Source organism: Thamnophis sirtalis, unplaced genomic scaffold (genome assembly GCF_051295495.1).
Source record: "Thamnophis sirtalis isolate CommonGarterSnake01/CBP01778 unplaced genomic scaffold, rThaSir2_p1.2 scaffold_2, whole genome shotgun sequence".
Classification (NCBI taxonomy): domain Eukaryota; kingdom Metazoa; phylum Chordata; class Lepidosauria; order Squamata; family Natricidae; genus Thamnophis; species Thamnophis sirtalis.
The window spans coordinates 102,354,188-102,370,356 of NW_028261382.1; the positions used below are offsets into that span (position 1 = coordinate 102,354,188).

Here is a 16,169-nt window from a genome sequence, read left to right on the forward strand (position 1 = left end):
TGACCTGCACGACTGAGAATCTCCATAGACTTCAATCAATCAGAACAGAGTTGGAAGGGACCTTGGAGATCATCTAGTCCAACCCCGTTGAAACAGGAGGTCGTATACCATTCCAGACAAGTGGCTGTCCAGTCTCTTCTTAAAATCTTCCAGTGTTGAAGCACCCACAACTTCTGGAGGCAAGTCCTCCCACTGGTTAGTTGTCCTCACTGTCAGGAAATTTCTCCTTAGTTCGAGGTTGCTTCTCTCCTTGATTAGTTTCCATCCATTGCTTCTTGTCCTGTCCTCAGGGGTTTTGGGGAATAGGTTGACCCCGCTCTTCTTTGGGGCAGCCCCTCAAATACTGGAATATTGCTGTCATGTCCCCACAATCCTTCTTTTCTGTAGACTGGCCAACCAAATTCTGCAACCCTTCATCGTATGTTTTAGTCTCCAGGCCTTTAATCAGCTTAGTTCAAACTAAGTTCACCCATCCTAAAAACTTAGGATCGGTGAATTTAGTTGAACTTTAAGGACGGATGGACTTCAAGTCCCAGAATTCTGTTTTAAGTTGGAAGTCCAGCATTCAGCCTCCTCCCCCCATGCCATCACTCTGCTAAACAACTAATCCGCACAGCACTGTCAAATTATCTACTAAAACTCTATTACTATTCTTCTCATCCTTCCGAGTACCTCTCTTTCCTCTTTTGTTGTTTGTATCTTTAAATTTTATATTATTTTGTTTCCTAGTATGATTTGATCGCTTATTAGTGACCTATGATTATCACCAAGTGTTGTATCTTATGAGTCTTGATGAATGTATTCTATTTTATTTTCCTTTATGTACATGGAGAGCATCTGCACCAAAGACAAATTCCTTCTGTGTCCAATCATACTTGGCCAATGAAGAATTCCTATTCCTCCTATTTTTATTCCTTATCCCATTATTCCTATTCCTCCTATTCTTATTCCAATTCCTCCTATTCTTATTCCTTATCCTATTATTCCTATTCCTATTATTCCTATTCCTCTCTTATTCCAATTCCTCCTATTCTTATTCCTCCTATTCTTATTCCTTATCCTATTATTCCTATTCCTCCTATTCTTATTCCTATTCCTCCCATTCTTATTCCTTATTCCATTATTCCTATTCCTCCTATTCTTATTCCTATTCCTCCTATTCTTATTCCTTATCCTATTATTCCTATTCCTCCTATTCTTATTCCTTATTCCATTATTCCTATTCCTCCTATTCTTATTCCTATTCCTCCTATTCTTATTCCTTATCCTATTATTCCTATTCCTCCTATTCTTATTCCGATTCCTCCTATTCTTATTCCTTATCCTATTATTCCTATTCCTCCTATTCTTATTCCTATTCCTCCCATTCTTATTCCTTATTCCATTATTCCTATTCCTCCTATTCTTATTCCTATTCCTCCTATTCTTATTCCTTATCCTATTATTCCTATTCCTCCTATTTTTATTCCTTATCCCATTATTCCTATTCCTCCTATTCTTATTCCAATTCCTCCTATTCTTATTCCTTATCCTATTATTCCTATTCCTATTATTCCTATTCCTCTCTTATTCCAATTCCTCCTATTCTTATTCCTCCTATTCTTATTCCTTATCCTATTATTCCTATTCCTCCTATTCTTATTCCTATTCCTCCCATTCTTATTCCTTATTCCATTATTCCTATTCCTCCTATTCTTATTCCTATTCCTCCTATTCTTATTCCTTATCCTATTATTCCTATTCCTCCTATTCTTATTCCTTATTCCATTATTCCTATTCCTCCTATTCTTATTCCTATTCCTCCTATTCTTATTCCTTATCCTATTATTCCTATTCCTCCTATTCTTATTCCGATTCCTCCTATTCTTATTCCTTATCCTATTATTCCTATTCCTCCTATTCTTATTCCTATTCCTCCCATTCTTATTCCTTATTCCATTATTCCTATTCCTCCTATTCTTATTCCTATTCCTCCTATTCTTATTCCTTATCCTATTATTCCTATTCCTCCTATTCTTATTCCTTATTCCTATTCCTCCTATTCTTATTCCTATTCCTCCTATTCTTATTCCTTATTCCATTATTCCTATTCCTCCTATTCTTATTCCGATTCCTCCTATTCTTATTCCTCCTATTCTTATTCCTTATCCTATTATTCCTATTCCTCCTATTCTTATTCCTATTCCTCCTATTCTTATTCCTTATCCCATTATTCCTATTCCTATTATTCCTATTCCTCTCTTATTCCAATTCCTCCTATTCTTATTCCTCCTATTCTTATTCCTTATCCTATTATTCCTATTCCTCCTATTCTTATTCCTATTCCTCCCATTCTTATTCCTTATTCCATTATTCCTATTCCTCCTATTCTTATTCCTATTCCTCCTATTCTTATTCCTTATCCTATTATTCCTATTCCTCCTATTCTTATTCCTTATTCCATTATTCCTATTCCTCCTATTCTTATTCCTATTCCTCCTATTCTTATTCCTTATCCTATTATTCCTATTCCTCCTATTCTTATTCCGATTCCTCCTATTCTTATTCCTCCTATTCTTATTCCTTATCCTATTATTCCTATTCCTCCTATTCTTATTCCTATTCCTCCCATTCTTATTCCTTATTCCATTATTCCTATTCCTCCTATTCTTATTCCTATTCCTCCTATTCTTATTCCTTATCCTATTATTCCTATTCCTCCTATTCTTATTCCTTATTCCATTATTCCTATTCCTCCTATTCTTATTCCTATTCCTCCTATTCTTATTCCTTATTCCATTATTCCTATTCCTCCTATTCTTATTCCGATTCCTCCTATTCTTATTCCTCCTATTCTTATTCCTTATCCTATTATTCCTATTCCTCCTATTCTTATTCCTATTCCTCCTATTCTTATTCCTTATCCCATTATTCCTATTCCTATTATTCCTATTCCTCTCTTATTCCAATTCCTCCTATTCTTATTCCTCCTATTCTTATTCCTTATCCTATTATTCCTATTCCTATTCTTATTCCTATTCCTCCCATTCTTATTCCTTATTCCATTATTCCTATTCCTCCTATTCTTATTCCTATTCCTCCTATTCTTATTCCTTATCCTATTATTCCTATTCCTCCTATTCTTATTCCTTATTCCATTATTCCTATTCCTCCTATTCTTATTCCGATTCCTCCTATTCTTATTCCTGCTATTCTTATTCCTTATCCTATTATTCCTATTCCTCCTATTCTTATTCCAATTCCTCCTATTCTTATTCATCCTATTATTCCTATGCTTTATATCCTATTCTATTCCTATTCTATCTTAAAAGCTGCCAAGCTTAAGAAAGGCTGGCTTGATGCACAATAAGCCCCCATGGGGACATGCAAGACCGATCTCTCCCCCTCACACACAAAGACCTCCTTGCGCAGCTGAAAGGGCCGCAGCCGGGGCGGATCTCGAGCCCTGACCCCCCAACCACAACAACCCCGCAAGGTAGACCCGCGAAGGATGGAGACTAAAGAAGCAAAGGAGGGCAGGGCGGGGCCTTCAATACCCCGCCCCATCCCTCTGCCCTCTCCCCCGCCCAGGCCCGCGCGGGATCCTTCCCCCCCCCAATGGGGATGGTGCCCGGGAGCTCCCCGTTGGGGATGCCCGGGAGACCCTTCGGGTCAAGCCCGACCGGACCGCCGCCTCGAACTTTTGCGGGAGCCTCGGGAGGGGAGTTCCCGGCGCGACGGGCTCCCGGCGAAGGACGAGGGCTCTACTCACGCAGCGTCGCCGGGAAGACAAGGAGGCAGCCGGCCTGAGGGAGATGCTCACCCCGCCTCACGCTCCGGCGGAAAGAAGGCTGGCACGCGCCGCGCAGGGGGTTATGGGAGCGGCGCCTCTCCGGACGAGTTCACTCTCCCTAGAACCGAGAGGGGAGGGATGAGAAAAGAGAGCGAGTGACACCCAGAAAAGCAACCGAGGCGGGAGAAACCGCGGCGACGAGAAAAGCGGGTGTATCCGCATGGCTTCGTGAGTGCGATGAGAGGTCAATTTTTCCGTTCCTTTTACTTTTTCTTCCTTCTTTCTCCCTTGCTCCCCCTCCCGACAATGATGGAATAGGCCAGGTCGTTGAGAGGACGAGGCCACGATGATGGACGAGGGGGGTGGTTTAAAGCTGAGGGGGGCTTCCCTCCCCCCTAGAAAAACGTTTTCTTATCTTGGTTTTAAGCGCGGTCACCACACATGGGAAGAAAATGGTTTCTCGCAGCGAATAGTCCCGAGGAATTTAAAGGTGGAGAGAGAAACACTTTCTACCCCCCCCCCAATTTGCTAGATTGAAGTAGTCCAAAGGCGCTTGGAAGAAACCAATGCAGCGCCAGTGAAAGGGAGGGAAATGAGTGGAATGGTCTACTACAGGAAAAAAAGGGGGGGCGTGTTCATCCCTTCCCAGCAATAGAGCTGAGAATCAACCTGGGTTGATTCGCCTTCTGCAAAGGTGTCAACATCTGGACACCTCCAACCTCTGCATTAACCCCACTCCCGAACCCTGATCAGAAGCATCCGAATGGGAAGCAAATCTCAGCTTAAAAGCAACCCTCTTAACAGCGTGTGAAGTTTCATATATATATATTTATACTCTTTCCATCTTCCCTTAAAATGTTAACAGAATCCACAAGGCAGTTCGGCATTAAGTGAATCTGGCTTCCCTTTTGGCTCTGATTGTCCGAAGGTCGCAAAAAGTGATCGCACGACCTTTGCATATTGCAGCCGTCATAAATAAGAGCCAGTTGCCAAAACGTCTGGATTTTGAATCATGTCACTATGGGGATGCTGAAAAGTTGTAGGTGTCCAAAAATGGGGATGAGTCACATTTCTCAGTGTTATTGAAACTTCGAACGGTCACTAAGCAAAGTGTTGTAAGTCAAGGACTAGCTGTAGTGGCTCATGCCACGGAGACTGTAGTGGAACTTGGGGGGGGGGGTGTTAAGCGATGTTAGGAGAAATATTGAGTTCCGTTCCAAGCCGGGAGGAAGACTCTGGAAACATGGTGGCTGATTGGAAAGAAGGTTTAATGGTGAAGCAGAAGCACATGGGTGTGAGGTCCTGGGCAGCTGACCACATGGAGTCGAGAATGGGGGGTATTTATACCTTCTCTTGGCCTTTGCCCTTGAGCTTCCTGTTCCTGCGCAAGAACATGTATTCTATTGGCTGTTGTCAGGCTCCCGTGGGGCCATATAGGGGTCATGTTTGTCTGAGCTACGTTTGGTTGAAGTTTGGGCTGCTGATGGAGTGAAGGGGCTTGTTGGGCGATTCCTATTGTGGCTGAGGGCTAATCCTACCTTTGTTCAGACCTTCCTGCAGGGAATTTGCTTATGAATAGAGCTATCTCTCTCTTTATCTCTTAAGTGCTGATCTCTGCTGTGGGCTATTAAGGAAGGCCGGGGGCTGCTTTCTCCCTCTAAGAAAACACGTTTCTCCATTTCTCATCCAGGGAAATATAATAGTCTGCCTTTTTAATATTTCTCAAAATATTTCATTCTTCTCGAAGAAGTTTAATAACATTTGTATGCCGCCCAATCCCGTAGGACTCCGGGCGGCTAACAATACAAATAAATCAAAAGGAATAGAAAAAAGAAGAGATAGATTTAAAAACACACCATGCACTCCATTCCAAGTGGGGCTGGACCATATTTTGGGGTCAACAGCCCCAGGCCTGCCGGAACAGCCAGGTTTTAGTGGCTTTATGGAAGGCCGAGAGAGTGGGAAGGGTCTGGATCTCTGCGGGGAGATCATTCCACAGGGCTGGGGCAGCTACAGAGAAAGACCTCCCCCAAGTAGTCGCCAACCAGCATTGCCCGGTCGACGGTACCCGAAGGAGGCCCAATCTGTGAGATCTTATAGGTCGTTGGGAGGTATGTGGCAGGAGGCGGTCCCGTAGGTATCCAGGTGGGTGGGTGCTCAGGTTCAAAGAGAGCCTTTCTATCAACAAAACCTCCACTGTAGCTACCTCCAGCTGCAAAATAGCTCTTGCTTTCAGAAGGCTGAGGAAAGAGGACCAAGCAGAGATAGAAAAAAAACACACACACAAACAAGCCACCGTGGTTTATTCCGCCAATGGGGGGAAAAATTTGGAATGGATCACACCCAGGTCATAATAAACGGATACCTGGAAGTGGGCACAATGTCGCCTGCGTTTGGTGACATCCCCCAGCATTGCAGAACGGCAGCATTTCGTCCACGACAACGTGGACAATGAGGGGGCACCGATGGGCAAATGCCCGCTCAGCCCCCACCATGCCACAGAGTCGTGGCAATTTCCTCCGGGTGGGCAGCCATGGCCCCCTGCTCTTCTTCCAGCTGTGGGTGTGGACCCGATACGCGAGGCGGGACAAGGAACGTGGTACCCGTGTTCCCCCTCCAGGCGCACCTGCTACCTGTCCCCCAGTTCACGCGCCCGGCTGGTGGCCGCTTCCACGGCGTTCATGACCGTCGCTCGCAGCGACCCCTTCTCCAGCTCGTGCAAGGCGTGGATGGTGGTGCCGCCCGGAGTGCAAACGGCGCTTCTAAGGACAGCGGGATGGTCCCCCGTCTCCAGCATCATTTTGGCTGCTCCCTGGAGGAGAGAAATCGGAGGTTCCAAATTAAGGGACAGGATGGACAGGGCATAAAGTAACTGAGAGGAGAGGATATACGAGATAAGAGCCCTGGTGGCGCAGTGGTTAAAGAGTGCAGGACTGCAGGCTCCTTCTGCTGATCACCGGCGGCCTGCAATTTGGCAGTTCGAATCTCACCAGGCTCAAAGTTGACACATCCTTCCGTCCTTCCGAGGTGGGTAAAATGAGGACCCGGATTGTTGGGGGGCAAGAGGCTGACTCTGTAAACCACTTAGAGAGGGCTATAAAGCACTGTAAAGCAGTATATAAATCCAAGTGCTATTGCTATTCCTACCTTCCTTCCTTCCTTCCTTCCTTCCTTCCTGTTAGAATCCAGTATTGCAGGCTAACTCTGCCCACTGCCAGGAGTTCAATTCTGTCTGGCTCAGGGTTGACTCAGCCTTCCGTCCTTCCGAGGTGGGGAAAACGAGGACCCAGATGGTTGGGGGCAAGAGGCTGACTCTGTAAACCACTTAGAGTGGGATATAAAGCACTGTAAAGCTGTATAGAAATCTAAGTGCTATTGCTATTCCTTCCTTCCTTCCTTCCTTCCTTCCTTCCTTCCTTCCTTCCTTCCTTCCTTCCTTCCTTCCTTCCTTCCTTCCTTCCTTCCTTCCTTCCTGTTAGAGTCCAGTATTGCAGGCTAACTCTGCCCACTGCCAGGAGTTCAATTCTGTCTGGCTCAGGGTTGACTCAGCCTTCCGTCCTTCCGAGGTGGGTAAAACGAGGACCCAGATTATTGGAGGGCAAGAGGCCGACTCTGTAAACCACTTAGAGAGGGCTATAAAGGACTGTAAAGCAGTATATAAATCTAAGTGCTATTGCTATTGCTTCCTTCCTTCCTTCCTTCCTTCCTTCCTTCCTTCCTTCCTTCCTTCCTTCCTGTTAGAATCCAGTATTGCAAGCTAACTCTGCCCACTGCCAGGAGTTCAATTCTATCTGGCTCAAGGTTGACTCAGCTTTCCATCCTTCCGAGGTGGGTAAAACGAGGACCCCAATTATTGGAGGGCAAGAGGCTGACTCTGTAAACCGCTTAGAGAGGGCTATAAAGGACTGTGAAGCAGCAGATAAGTGCTATTACTATTTGTAGCTCAGGGTGAAACTGGGGGGGGGGGGGATCCTTGGTGCTCGCTGAGCCTGGTTGTTTTGCGGGAGACATTTCATAACCCATCTAAATAACATCACCAGTGCTAGAAGGCAGTAGGATTTATGGAGATGGAGGAGGAGGAGGAGGAGGAGGAAGAACTGTCTGACTCTTGGAGTTTCCTGAGCTTGGTTGTTTTCTGGAGACATTTCATTGCTATTGTTATGTAATTGGGTAATGAACGGTCACTCAATGAACTGCCGTCCATCAACTTACAACAGCTCGTTTTAGTGACCGTTCAAAGCTACAAAGCAACCTCCGCTTACCGCGTGTTGCAATCGTCAAGGCCGAATGGCGTGGGAATAAGTTACGTTTTGACGGAAAGGGTCCCGAAGGGAAAAAACCACGGAGGGTCAGTCGGAAACCAGGCCCTGCCATTCTCACCCCTTACCAACAAAGTTTGAGCTGCGATCTTGTTGGCCAGCGGGCCAGGCATCCCCATCTTCACCGCGCCTTCCGCCAGAGCTTCCGCAAACATGTAGACCTGTGGCAGGGGAGAAAACAAACCACGGTCTAAACTAAGCATCCTCATTTGTGAGCAAGATCATCCACAGAACAGCTGCAATAAGTTTTTCAGTCTTCAGATGGCGCCCAAACATGGGAGAGGTTCATCAAAGGTAGAATAAAGCATTGGATTCTACTAGGCATTTTCTATGGTGGGAAAATGGCAGGAGGGATTGTACGGAGTTAGATGATATGTAGCCATAACAACATTCTTCCTAGAAAACCAAGGTCATCCTTTGTCTCTGCACCTGACCGGAACTGGATGGGTGGAACTGCCAGCATGGCAGTGGGAGATTGGACCATGGGATGGGCTGGTGGGTGTGGGGGACAAGATCTTGAACTTCCAACTGGGTGGGGAAAACTGGGAAGCTTTCAGATTCAGGGTTTCCCAGATGTGCCAACATGGCTCTCTTCATAAATTGGAACTTTGAGGAATCCTTTGCCTCGGGCTCTGATTTACTTTCGGAGGCTATTTGGAACGCTGACAATTTGAAATTGTGAATCTGCAAAAGTTCTCTCTCAACTTGCAAGGCCCGTCCCAAACCTCATGCACCCAACCACATCATGGAATAAAGGTAGTCCTCGACTTATAATGGTTCATGTACTGCTCATTTGAAGTTACAACGGCACAAAAAAAAGTGACTTACGACTGTTTTTCACGCTGTTGCAAGATCCCCATAGCCCCAGGGGTCAAAAGCCAAATGCTTGGCAACGGAATCACATTTAGGACGGTTGCAGTGTCCTGGGGTAACGCGATTCCCTTTTGCATTTTTTTAATGAGCAAAAAGCTGCTTTCACTTAACCTCAGCGGTTCTCTTAACAAGCGGAGAAAGAACGGTCGTAAAAGGGAGCAAAATTGACATGACTGTCTCACCTAGCAAGAGAAATTTGGGGCTGAATTGTGGTCGTAAGTCAAGGACTACCTGTACATCCTTTCGTCTTCCATACATTGATGCCTACCTAAGTGATGGACTACAACGCCCAGAATAATTTAAAAAAAAAACACTTGTAAGTTTGGTCACTAAATATAATAAAATAGCAGAGTTGGAAGGGACCTTGGAGGTCCTCTAGTCCAACCCCCCTGCCTAGGCAGGAAATCCTATACTGTTCCAGACAAATGGCTATCCAACATCTTCTTAAAGACTTCCAGTGTTGGGGCATTCACAACTTCTGGAGGCAACTTCTGTTCCACTGATTAATTGTTCTCACTGTCAGGAAATTCCTCCTCAATTCTAAGTTGCTTCTCTCCTTGATTTGTTTCCACCCATTGCTTCTTGTCCTGCCCTCAGGTGCCTTGGAGAATAGCTTGACTCTCTCTTCTTTGTGGCAACCCCTGAGATACTGGAAGGCTGCTATCATGTCTCCCCTGGTCCTTCTTTTCATTAAACTAGACATACCCAGTTCCTGCAACCGTTCTTCGTATGTTTGAGCCTCCAGTCCCCTAATCCTCTTTGTGGCTCTTTTCTGCACTCTTTCCAGAGTCTCCACATCCTTTCTACATCGTGGTGACCAAAACTGAATGCAAATATTCCAAATGTGGCTTTCCCAAGGCCTTATAAAGTGGAATCAACACTTCACGTGATCTTGATTCTGTCCCTCTGTTGATGCAGCCTAGAACTGTGTTGGCTTTTTTGGCAGCTGCTGCACACAGCTGGCTCATATATAAGTGACTGTCCATTAGGACTCCAAGATCCCTCTCACAGTTACTACTATTAAGCAAGATACCACCTATATTGTACCTGTGCATTTCCTTTTTCTTGCCTAAATGTAGAACCTGACTCTTTTCACCATTGAATTTCCTTTTATTAGATAGTGCCCAATGTTCAAGTGGATCAAGATCCTTCTGTATCTTAAGCCTTAAGTCTTCTGGAGTGTTGGCTATTCCTGCCAGCTTGGTGTCATCTGCAAATTTGATGAGTTCCCCATTTATTCCCTCATCCAAATCATTGATGAAGATGCTGAAGAGTATCCTAATAACCCATGGCAACAAACCAACATCTCTGGAAACCATGGCAAGGAAGGCTGAGGAATCCTGGTTATTTTTGGAGGTCTCTAATTATTTGGAGGGAGGGGCTAAGGGCAAAATCAGGTAGCAAAGAAACGAAGAGGACCCAACGGGAATACCTGCCATGTGGACCAGAAACTTAAGATTCCTTTTTTTTTTTTAAAGTGCCTGCCTGATGGGACTGCCATATCTTCAATTTGCAACAAACACAGGTAGCCTTCTAGTTACAACCACAATGGTGGCCAACATTTCTGTTGGTCAGTGAGACATTTCTTAAGTGAGTTTCTCCCCGTTTTACGACTCTCCTTACCACCGTTGTTAAATGAATCACTGCAGTAGTAACCTGGTTGTGAAGCAAACCTGGCTTCCCCGTGGATTTTGCTCGTCAAAAGCTCACCAAAGGGGATCACGTGACCTCGGGAAACCGCGACCGTCATAAATACGAGTCGGTTGCCAAAAGTGGGCGAATCACGTGACCACGGAGATTTTGCAACGGTCATTAAGTGTGAAAAACGACCCTGTCGCTTTTTTTTCCAATGCCGTTGTAACTTTGGTCACTAAATGAATCTGTTGTAAGTCGAGGACTCCCTGTATGAGAGGCCCCTGAAGGTCCCCGCGGGAAAAAGAGACTCACGTAAGCCACGCCGCTGCCACTCAGCGCCGTGTGGATGTCAATGTAGGACTCGGGGGCCTCTTCACACAACCCGCACGGGGCCAGCAGAGTCTTCAGCCGGGAGACCTCCTCCTCGCCCACGGAGGACCCTCGAGAGAGCAGGACAGCCCCCGACCGCACCTCGCAGGGAAGGTTGGGCATCATCCGCAAGACCCGTGTCCCCGCAGGAAGTAGCTGCCGAAGGAGGAGACAGGGGGGATTATATGGAGTTGGACGATATGTAGCCATAACAACATTCTTTCTCAGAAAGTCAAGGTCATCCTTTGTCTCTGCACCTGGCCGGATGTGGATGGGAAGAATCTGTCTTCGTGGCAATGAAATACTGGACCATGGGATGGACTTGTGGGTGTGATGGGGGCAGGGTCTTGAACTTTCAACTGGGTGGGGAAACGGAGAACCTTTCAGATTCGGCTTTTCCCAGAGTTTTATTTCTTTGGGGGTGTTTTGGGGAACCCTGACAGGGCCCCATGACAAACTCACCTTGCTGCAAGGTGGATAAAAATTGATGTGTTTTTTTGCTGGTTACAACATGTTTTGGTGCATCTCTTCCATTATTTCATATTAATTCAAATATCTTAACTCAAATGTTTACCATATTAACATCATTATACCTCCACTTTTAGTTGACTATAGTTGTTTAAACATCCTTCCTCCTTAACTATGCCAAAGAATTAATCCATAGCCACATGCTGACATTTCATTACTTGTTTGTAAAATCCTCTATACTTTTTTTTTTGATAATGTATACCTGTGTTCGTTTTTTTTTCTTTTCTTTTTTTTTTCTTTTTTATTCCCTGCCTTGTCTTTTGTTCTTTTTGTCTTTTTTGCTCTTTTTTTTTGTGTGCTTTTTTTTCTTTTCTTTTTTTGATTTTTGATTTTTTCTTTTCCCACTGGTGTGGGTATGTATTGTTTAAGAATATTATTATTATTAATATCTTTAAATAGTAATCACAGTCAAATGAAAATGGATATATGATGATGGTGATATGTATGAATATCTGAGTTAAAATGCTTGAGTTATGTTTGTTGACTGTGGAGAAGATGTACCAAAGTTTATTTGTGACCGACTGATATACTTTTTATAGCATGTAAAGAAAGATGTTGTACCTGTTTCAAATTAAAAATTAAAAATTTTTTATTATAAAAAAAAAATTGATGTGTTTTTTTTTTAAAAAAAAGATTAAAAAAAATAAGATCTTTTAAATTTTTTATCAGATGTACTTTAATCAAATGCTTTTGGAGTAAAAAAAATCTGTCTAAAGAGAGTTTTCTACCTAAGATGCATTCGTAACTTACGTTTATTCAGCGTGAAACGGAGCTTAGTTATGAAGCAAGAGGAGGCTGTGTATTCTGCAACATTTACCTATCCGGTAAACTCCTTCGATGCCTCCCAGCTCTGCAAAAGCTGAGATCACATGCGCTGCATGGGTGCATTCACACAACTTCACCGTAACCGCGTGATATAAATCGTAAAGCAAAGTTCAGGAATATTCCTTTATCCCACCGTTTTGCAAATCTGTGTACATCAGGGGTGGCTTTCAAAATATTTTACTACTGGTACCGGGGGGGGGGGGTACCACCACTCGGGCGACCCTGAGGACAGAAACGAGCCTCCAAGTGGCCTCAACGACCCTCTAAAACAAGGGGGTCAAACTCAGGCCTGTGGGCCGGATCCAGCCCGCGATGTGGTCCGATCTGGCCCACGGGGCCGTCCTGTGAAATGTAAGCATCCGGCCCATGTCACTTTTGCCTGCTCTATCAAGTACAAAGAGGCAGCAGTTTTGGGAGTGGCATCCAGCAGGCCACACCCACCCAGTCGGCCAGGCTCCCCCGGCCCCCAAGGTCACCCCCAACCCTGATGTGGCCCTCAATGAGACTGAGTTTCACACCCCAATCTAAAAGGATGCAAATGACCAGCTTTGTCTGCAAGGAGCATCAATCTTTCCCTTCCCCACCATCCAGTCAGAACTGAAGAAGCTTCCTGGACGAGAAGTGAAACCTCTTCAAAAGAAAAAACAAGAAAGTCCAGTTGCCTCTTGGGGAAAAAAAAAAGCCCCTTTGGGAGACCTACAGGGATGCTCTCTGGGGAACTCACCTCTTCCAGGGTCCGGAGTGGGACTCCAGCGGCCATGGAAACGAGGACGTGGCTGGCGGTGACCGCAGGGCTGATCTCCCGCAGGACGGCCGGGAGAACGTGGGGCTTGGTGGCCAGGAATACGAAGGAGCACTTCTCCAGCACCTCCAGGTTACAGTGGGTCGTCCGGCAGGCGAATCCCTTTGGTTGAGAAGGGAGGGAGGGAGGGAGGGAAGGAAGGAAAGAAATAAGGAAGGAAAAGAAGGAAGGAAGGAAAGAAGGAGGAAATAAAGAAGGAAGGAAAGGAAAGAATAAAGAAGGAAGGAAAGAAGGAGGAAATAAAGGAAGGAAAGGAGGGAAGGAAGGAAGGAATAAAGAAGGAAGAAATAAAGAAGGAAGGAAGAAAGAAATAAAGAAGGAAGGAAAGAATGAAGGAATAAAGAAGAAATAAAGAAGGAAGGAATAAAGAAGGAAGGAAAGAAGGAAGAAATAAAGAAGGAAGGAAGAAAGAAATAAAGAAGGAAGGAAAGAATGAAGGAATAAAGAAGAAATAAAGAAGGAAGAAATAAAGAAGGAAGGAAAGAAGGAATAAAGAAGGGAGGAAAGGAATAAAAACGAAGAAATAAAGAAGGAAGAAATAAAGAAGGAACTTTGGTGGGAACAAGCCTTCCTCTCCACATGACCATGGAACATGTCTTCAAAGAACGCCGGTTCCCTCCACCGAGAAACGGAGGTGAGCATCGCCCCCTAGAGGCTTGGCCTGTATAGATTTACCTGGAATTTGTCCAGATTCCTGCTGGATGGAGCACTGGCCAGGATATTCACAGCTTGGACTTCTCCTGCAAGGAGAGAGGGAGAGGATGAGAATAGTAGGAGAACTCGTCACCGGATTGCAAACTCACTGATTTCTAACTTCCCACGGTTCACAACAGGGGATAAAGCTACGAGGAGTAGAACTTCAGCTATACAACCCCTAAAGGAAGGGAGGAAGAAGAAGAAGAGGAAGGGAGGAGAAGGAGTAGAGGAGGAAGAAGAGGAGAAGAAGAAGAGTGGGAGGAGGAGAAGGAAAAGGAAAAGAGGAGGAGGAGGAGAGGAAGAGGAGAAGAGGAGGGGGGAGGAGGAAGAGGAAAAAGAAGAGGAGTAGGAGAGGAAGAGGAGAAGAAGAGGGGGGAGGAGGAAGAAGAGGGAGAGGAGCGGGAGAGGAGAAGGAGGAAGAGAAGAAGAGAAGGGGGAGGGAGGAGGAAGAGGAAGAAGAAGAGGAGAAGGAGGCGGAGGAGCAGGAAGAGGGGGAGGAGAAGAAGAAGAGGAGGAGGAGGAGAAGGAAAAGGAAAAAAGGAGAAGGAGAGGAAGAGGAGAAGAGGAAGAGGAAGAAGAGGAGGGGAGGAGGAGGAAGAAGAGGGAGAGGAGCAGGAGAAGGAGAGGAAGAGGAGAAGAAGAGGGGGAGGGAGGGAGGAGGAAGAGGAAGGAGAAGAGGAGGGGGAGGAGGAAGAGGAGGAGGGGAGGAGGAGGAAGAAGAGGGAGAGGAGCAGGAGGAGGAGAAGGAGAGGAAGAGGAGAAGAAGAGGGGAAGGAGGGAGGAGGAAGAGGAAGGAGAAGAGGAGGGGGAGGAGGAAGAGGAAGAAGAGGAGGAGGAGGAGGAAGAAGTGGGAGAGGAGGAGAAGGAGATGAAGAGGAGGAAGAGGAAGAAGAGTAGGAGGGGGAGGAAGAAGAGGGAGAGGAGTGGGAGGAGAAGGAGAGGAAGAGGAGAAGAAGAGTGGGAGAAGGAGGAGGAAAAGGAAAAGAGGAGGAGGAGGAAGAAGAGGGAGAGGAGCGGGAGGAGGAAGGAGAGAGGAAGAGAAGAGAAGGGGGCGAGGAAGAGGAAGAAGAGGAGGAGGAAGAAGAGGGAGAGGAGCGGGAGGAGGAGAAGGAGAGGAAGAGGAGAAGAAGAGGAGGGAGGGAGGGAGGGAGGAGGAAGAAGAAGAGGAGTAGGAGGGGGAGGAGCAGGAAGAGGGGGAGGAGAAGGAAGAAGCGGGAGCTTCATTGGTTCTACACCATTAGGAGCAGAAAGCTTCAGACAACGGGCCTGCTCATTGACGTCCACCTGGTGCAGCCGCCGTTGTCTCTCAACCACGGCAGGTTAAGACGCCTGGACTTCAACGCCCAGACGCCTGAGAGTCAAAAGTCCAGCGCTCTCTCTTCAAACGGCCACGCGTGAGGAAGCCTCGTCTGGCGGAAAGGCCAAACCTGTGGCCGTTAAATCTCCTAACCCAACGAAGCCTTCGAGATCCACGTAGATTGGACAGTTACCATCTGGTCTCCAAGAGTCCGTTTTGGGCCAGGACGCTCCGGACCGCGGTGGGGAACCATCTCTAGGGTTAAACCTGTCCACGGGATCCGCTTTAGCCCGGCTTCCGAGGTGCCTCTGGAACTCAAATAGGCTTTTCTGCCTGGCGGGATGCTTTCTATCGGGACACGATCCGGGGAGGCCTCCCTTCGTGGCTTCCGCTTGAGTTCCCACCAATCTGGGGCGCCAGCGGCTTCCACCTCCTTCTGGATTGTCTCGCAAGGATGAGACCTCAGGACGCCGCAGGACAGTTGATCCTGAGGGGCAGATCCCAGAGAAATAGTACTCTTCCTCGAGACACACACACACACACACACCATCCTGCGTCCTGGAGTAATTCACATTTGCGTAAAATGTTAACTCCCGTTGGAGGGGTGCGGTGGCCGAGAGGTGGAGTTAAGAGGCTGTGAGTTCGATCCGCGGTAGAGGCAGATATTTCTCTCTAAGGGCACAATGAGAATATAGCTGCCGAATGTAACTCCGCATTGGCAACAGGAAGGGCATCGGGCCAGTAAACTCCAGTAACCTCCATTCACTTGCCCAGACTCCGCGCCGCAAGGGATTATGGGGTCATTAGAATCAGTCGCTGCCGGTACAGTGCTCACGGGGCCACGCATCTTTTCGTGTGCATGCGCTGCGCACGTGCACCCCACTGCCCCTCCGACAACCAGCTGCTTGTCGGAGCTCGTGCGCACGTAATTGACCGGTTGCTTTAAAAACCGGGATAGAACACAGGCTGAACGAGCCACTGTACCGGTACGCTGTCAACGGCTCCCGGCTACTGCCAGTATGCCCGTCCCGAGCCGTACCAGCCGGAACCACC

General features: G+C 46.5%; 2 protein-coding genes across 4 annotated transcripts in view; both read right to left on the minus strand.

The window, feature by feature from the left end:
• EEF1D (eukaryotic translation elongation factor 1 delta) overlaps positions 1–3,909 on the minus strand; it is a 38,448-nt gene extending 34,539 nt beyond the window's left edge. For 2 of the 3 annotated variants that reach the window (XM_087706622.1, XM_087706621.1), the window contains exon 1: positions 3,752–3,908. The gene's annotated coding sequence lies outside the window, so the exon portion shown is untranslated. Of the gene's footprint in view, positions 1–3,751 lie in introns of all 3 variants that reach the window. The other variant, XM_087706620.1, reaches the window with a different exon arrangement.
• Positions 3,910–6,058: 2,149 nt separating this feature from the next.
• Positions 6,059–14,015, minus strand: PYCR3 (pyrroline-5-carboxylate reductase 3). The gene is made up of 5 exons (XM_087706624.1): positions 13,799–14,015; positions 13,046–13,225; positions 10,912–11,124; positions 8,160–8,252; positions 6,059–6,584 (listed from the first exon to the last, which is right to left on the minus strand). Exons 2-5 carry the CDS (start codon positions 13,079–13,081, stop codon positions 6,402–6,404), a joined length of 525 nt encoding a protein of 174 aa, XP_087562750.1. The 5' UTR covers positions 13,082–13,225; positions 13,799–14,015; the 3' UTR covers positions 6,059–6,401.
• Positions 14,016–16,169: the final 2,154 nt, after the last annotated feature.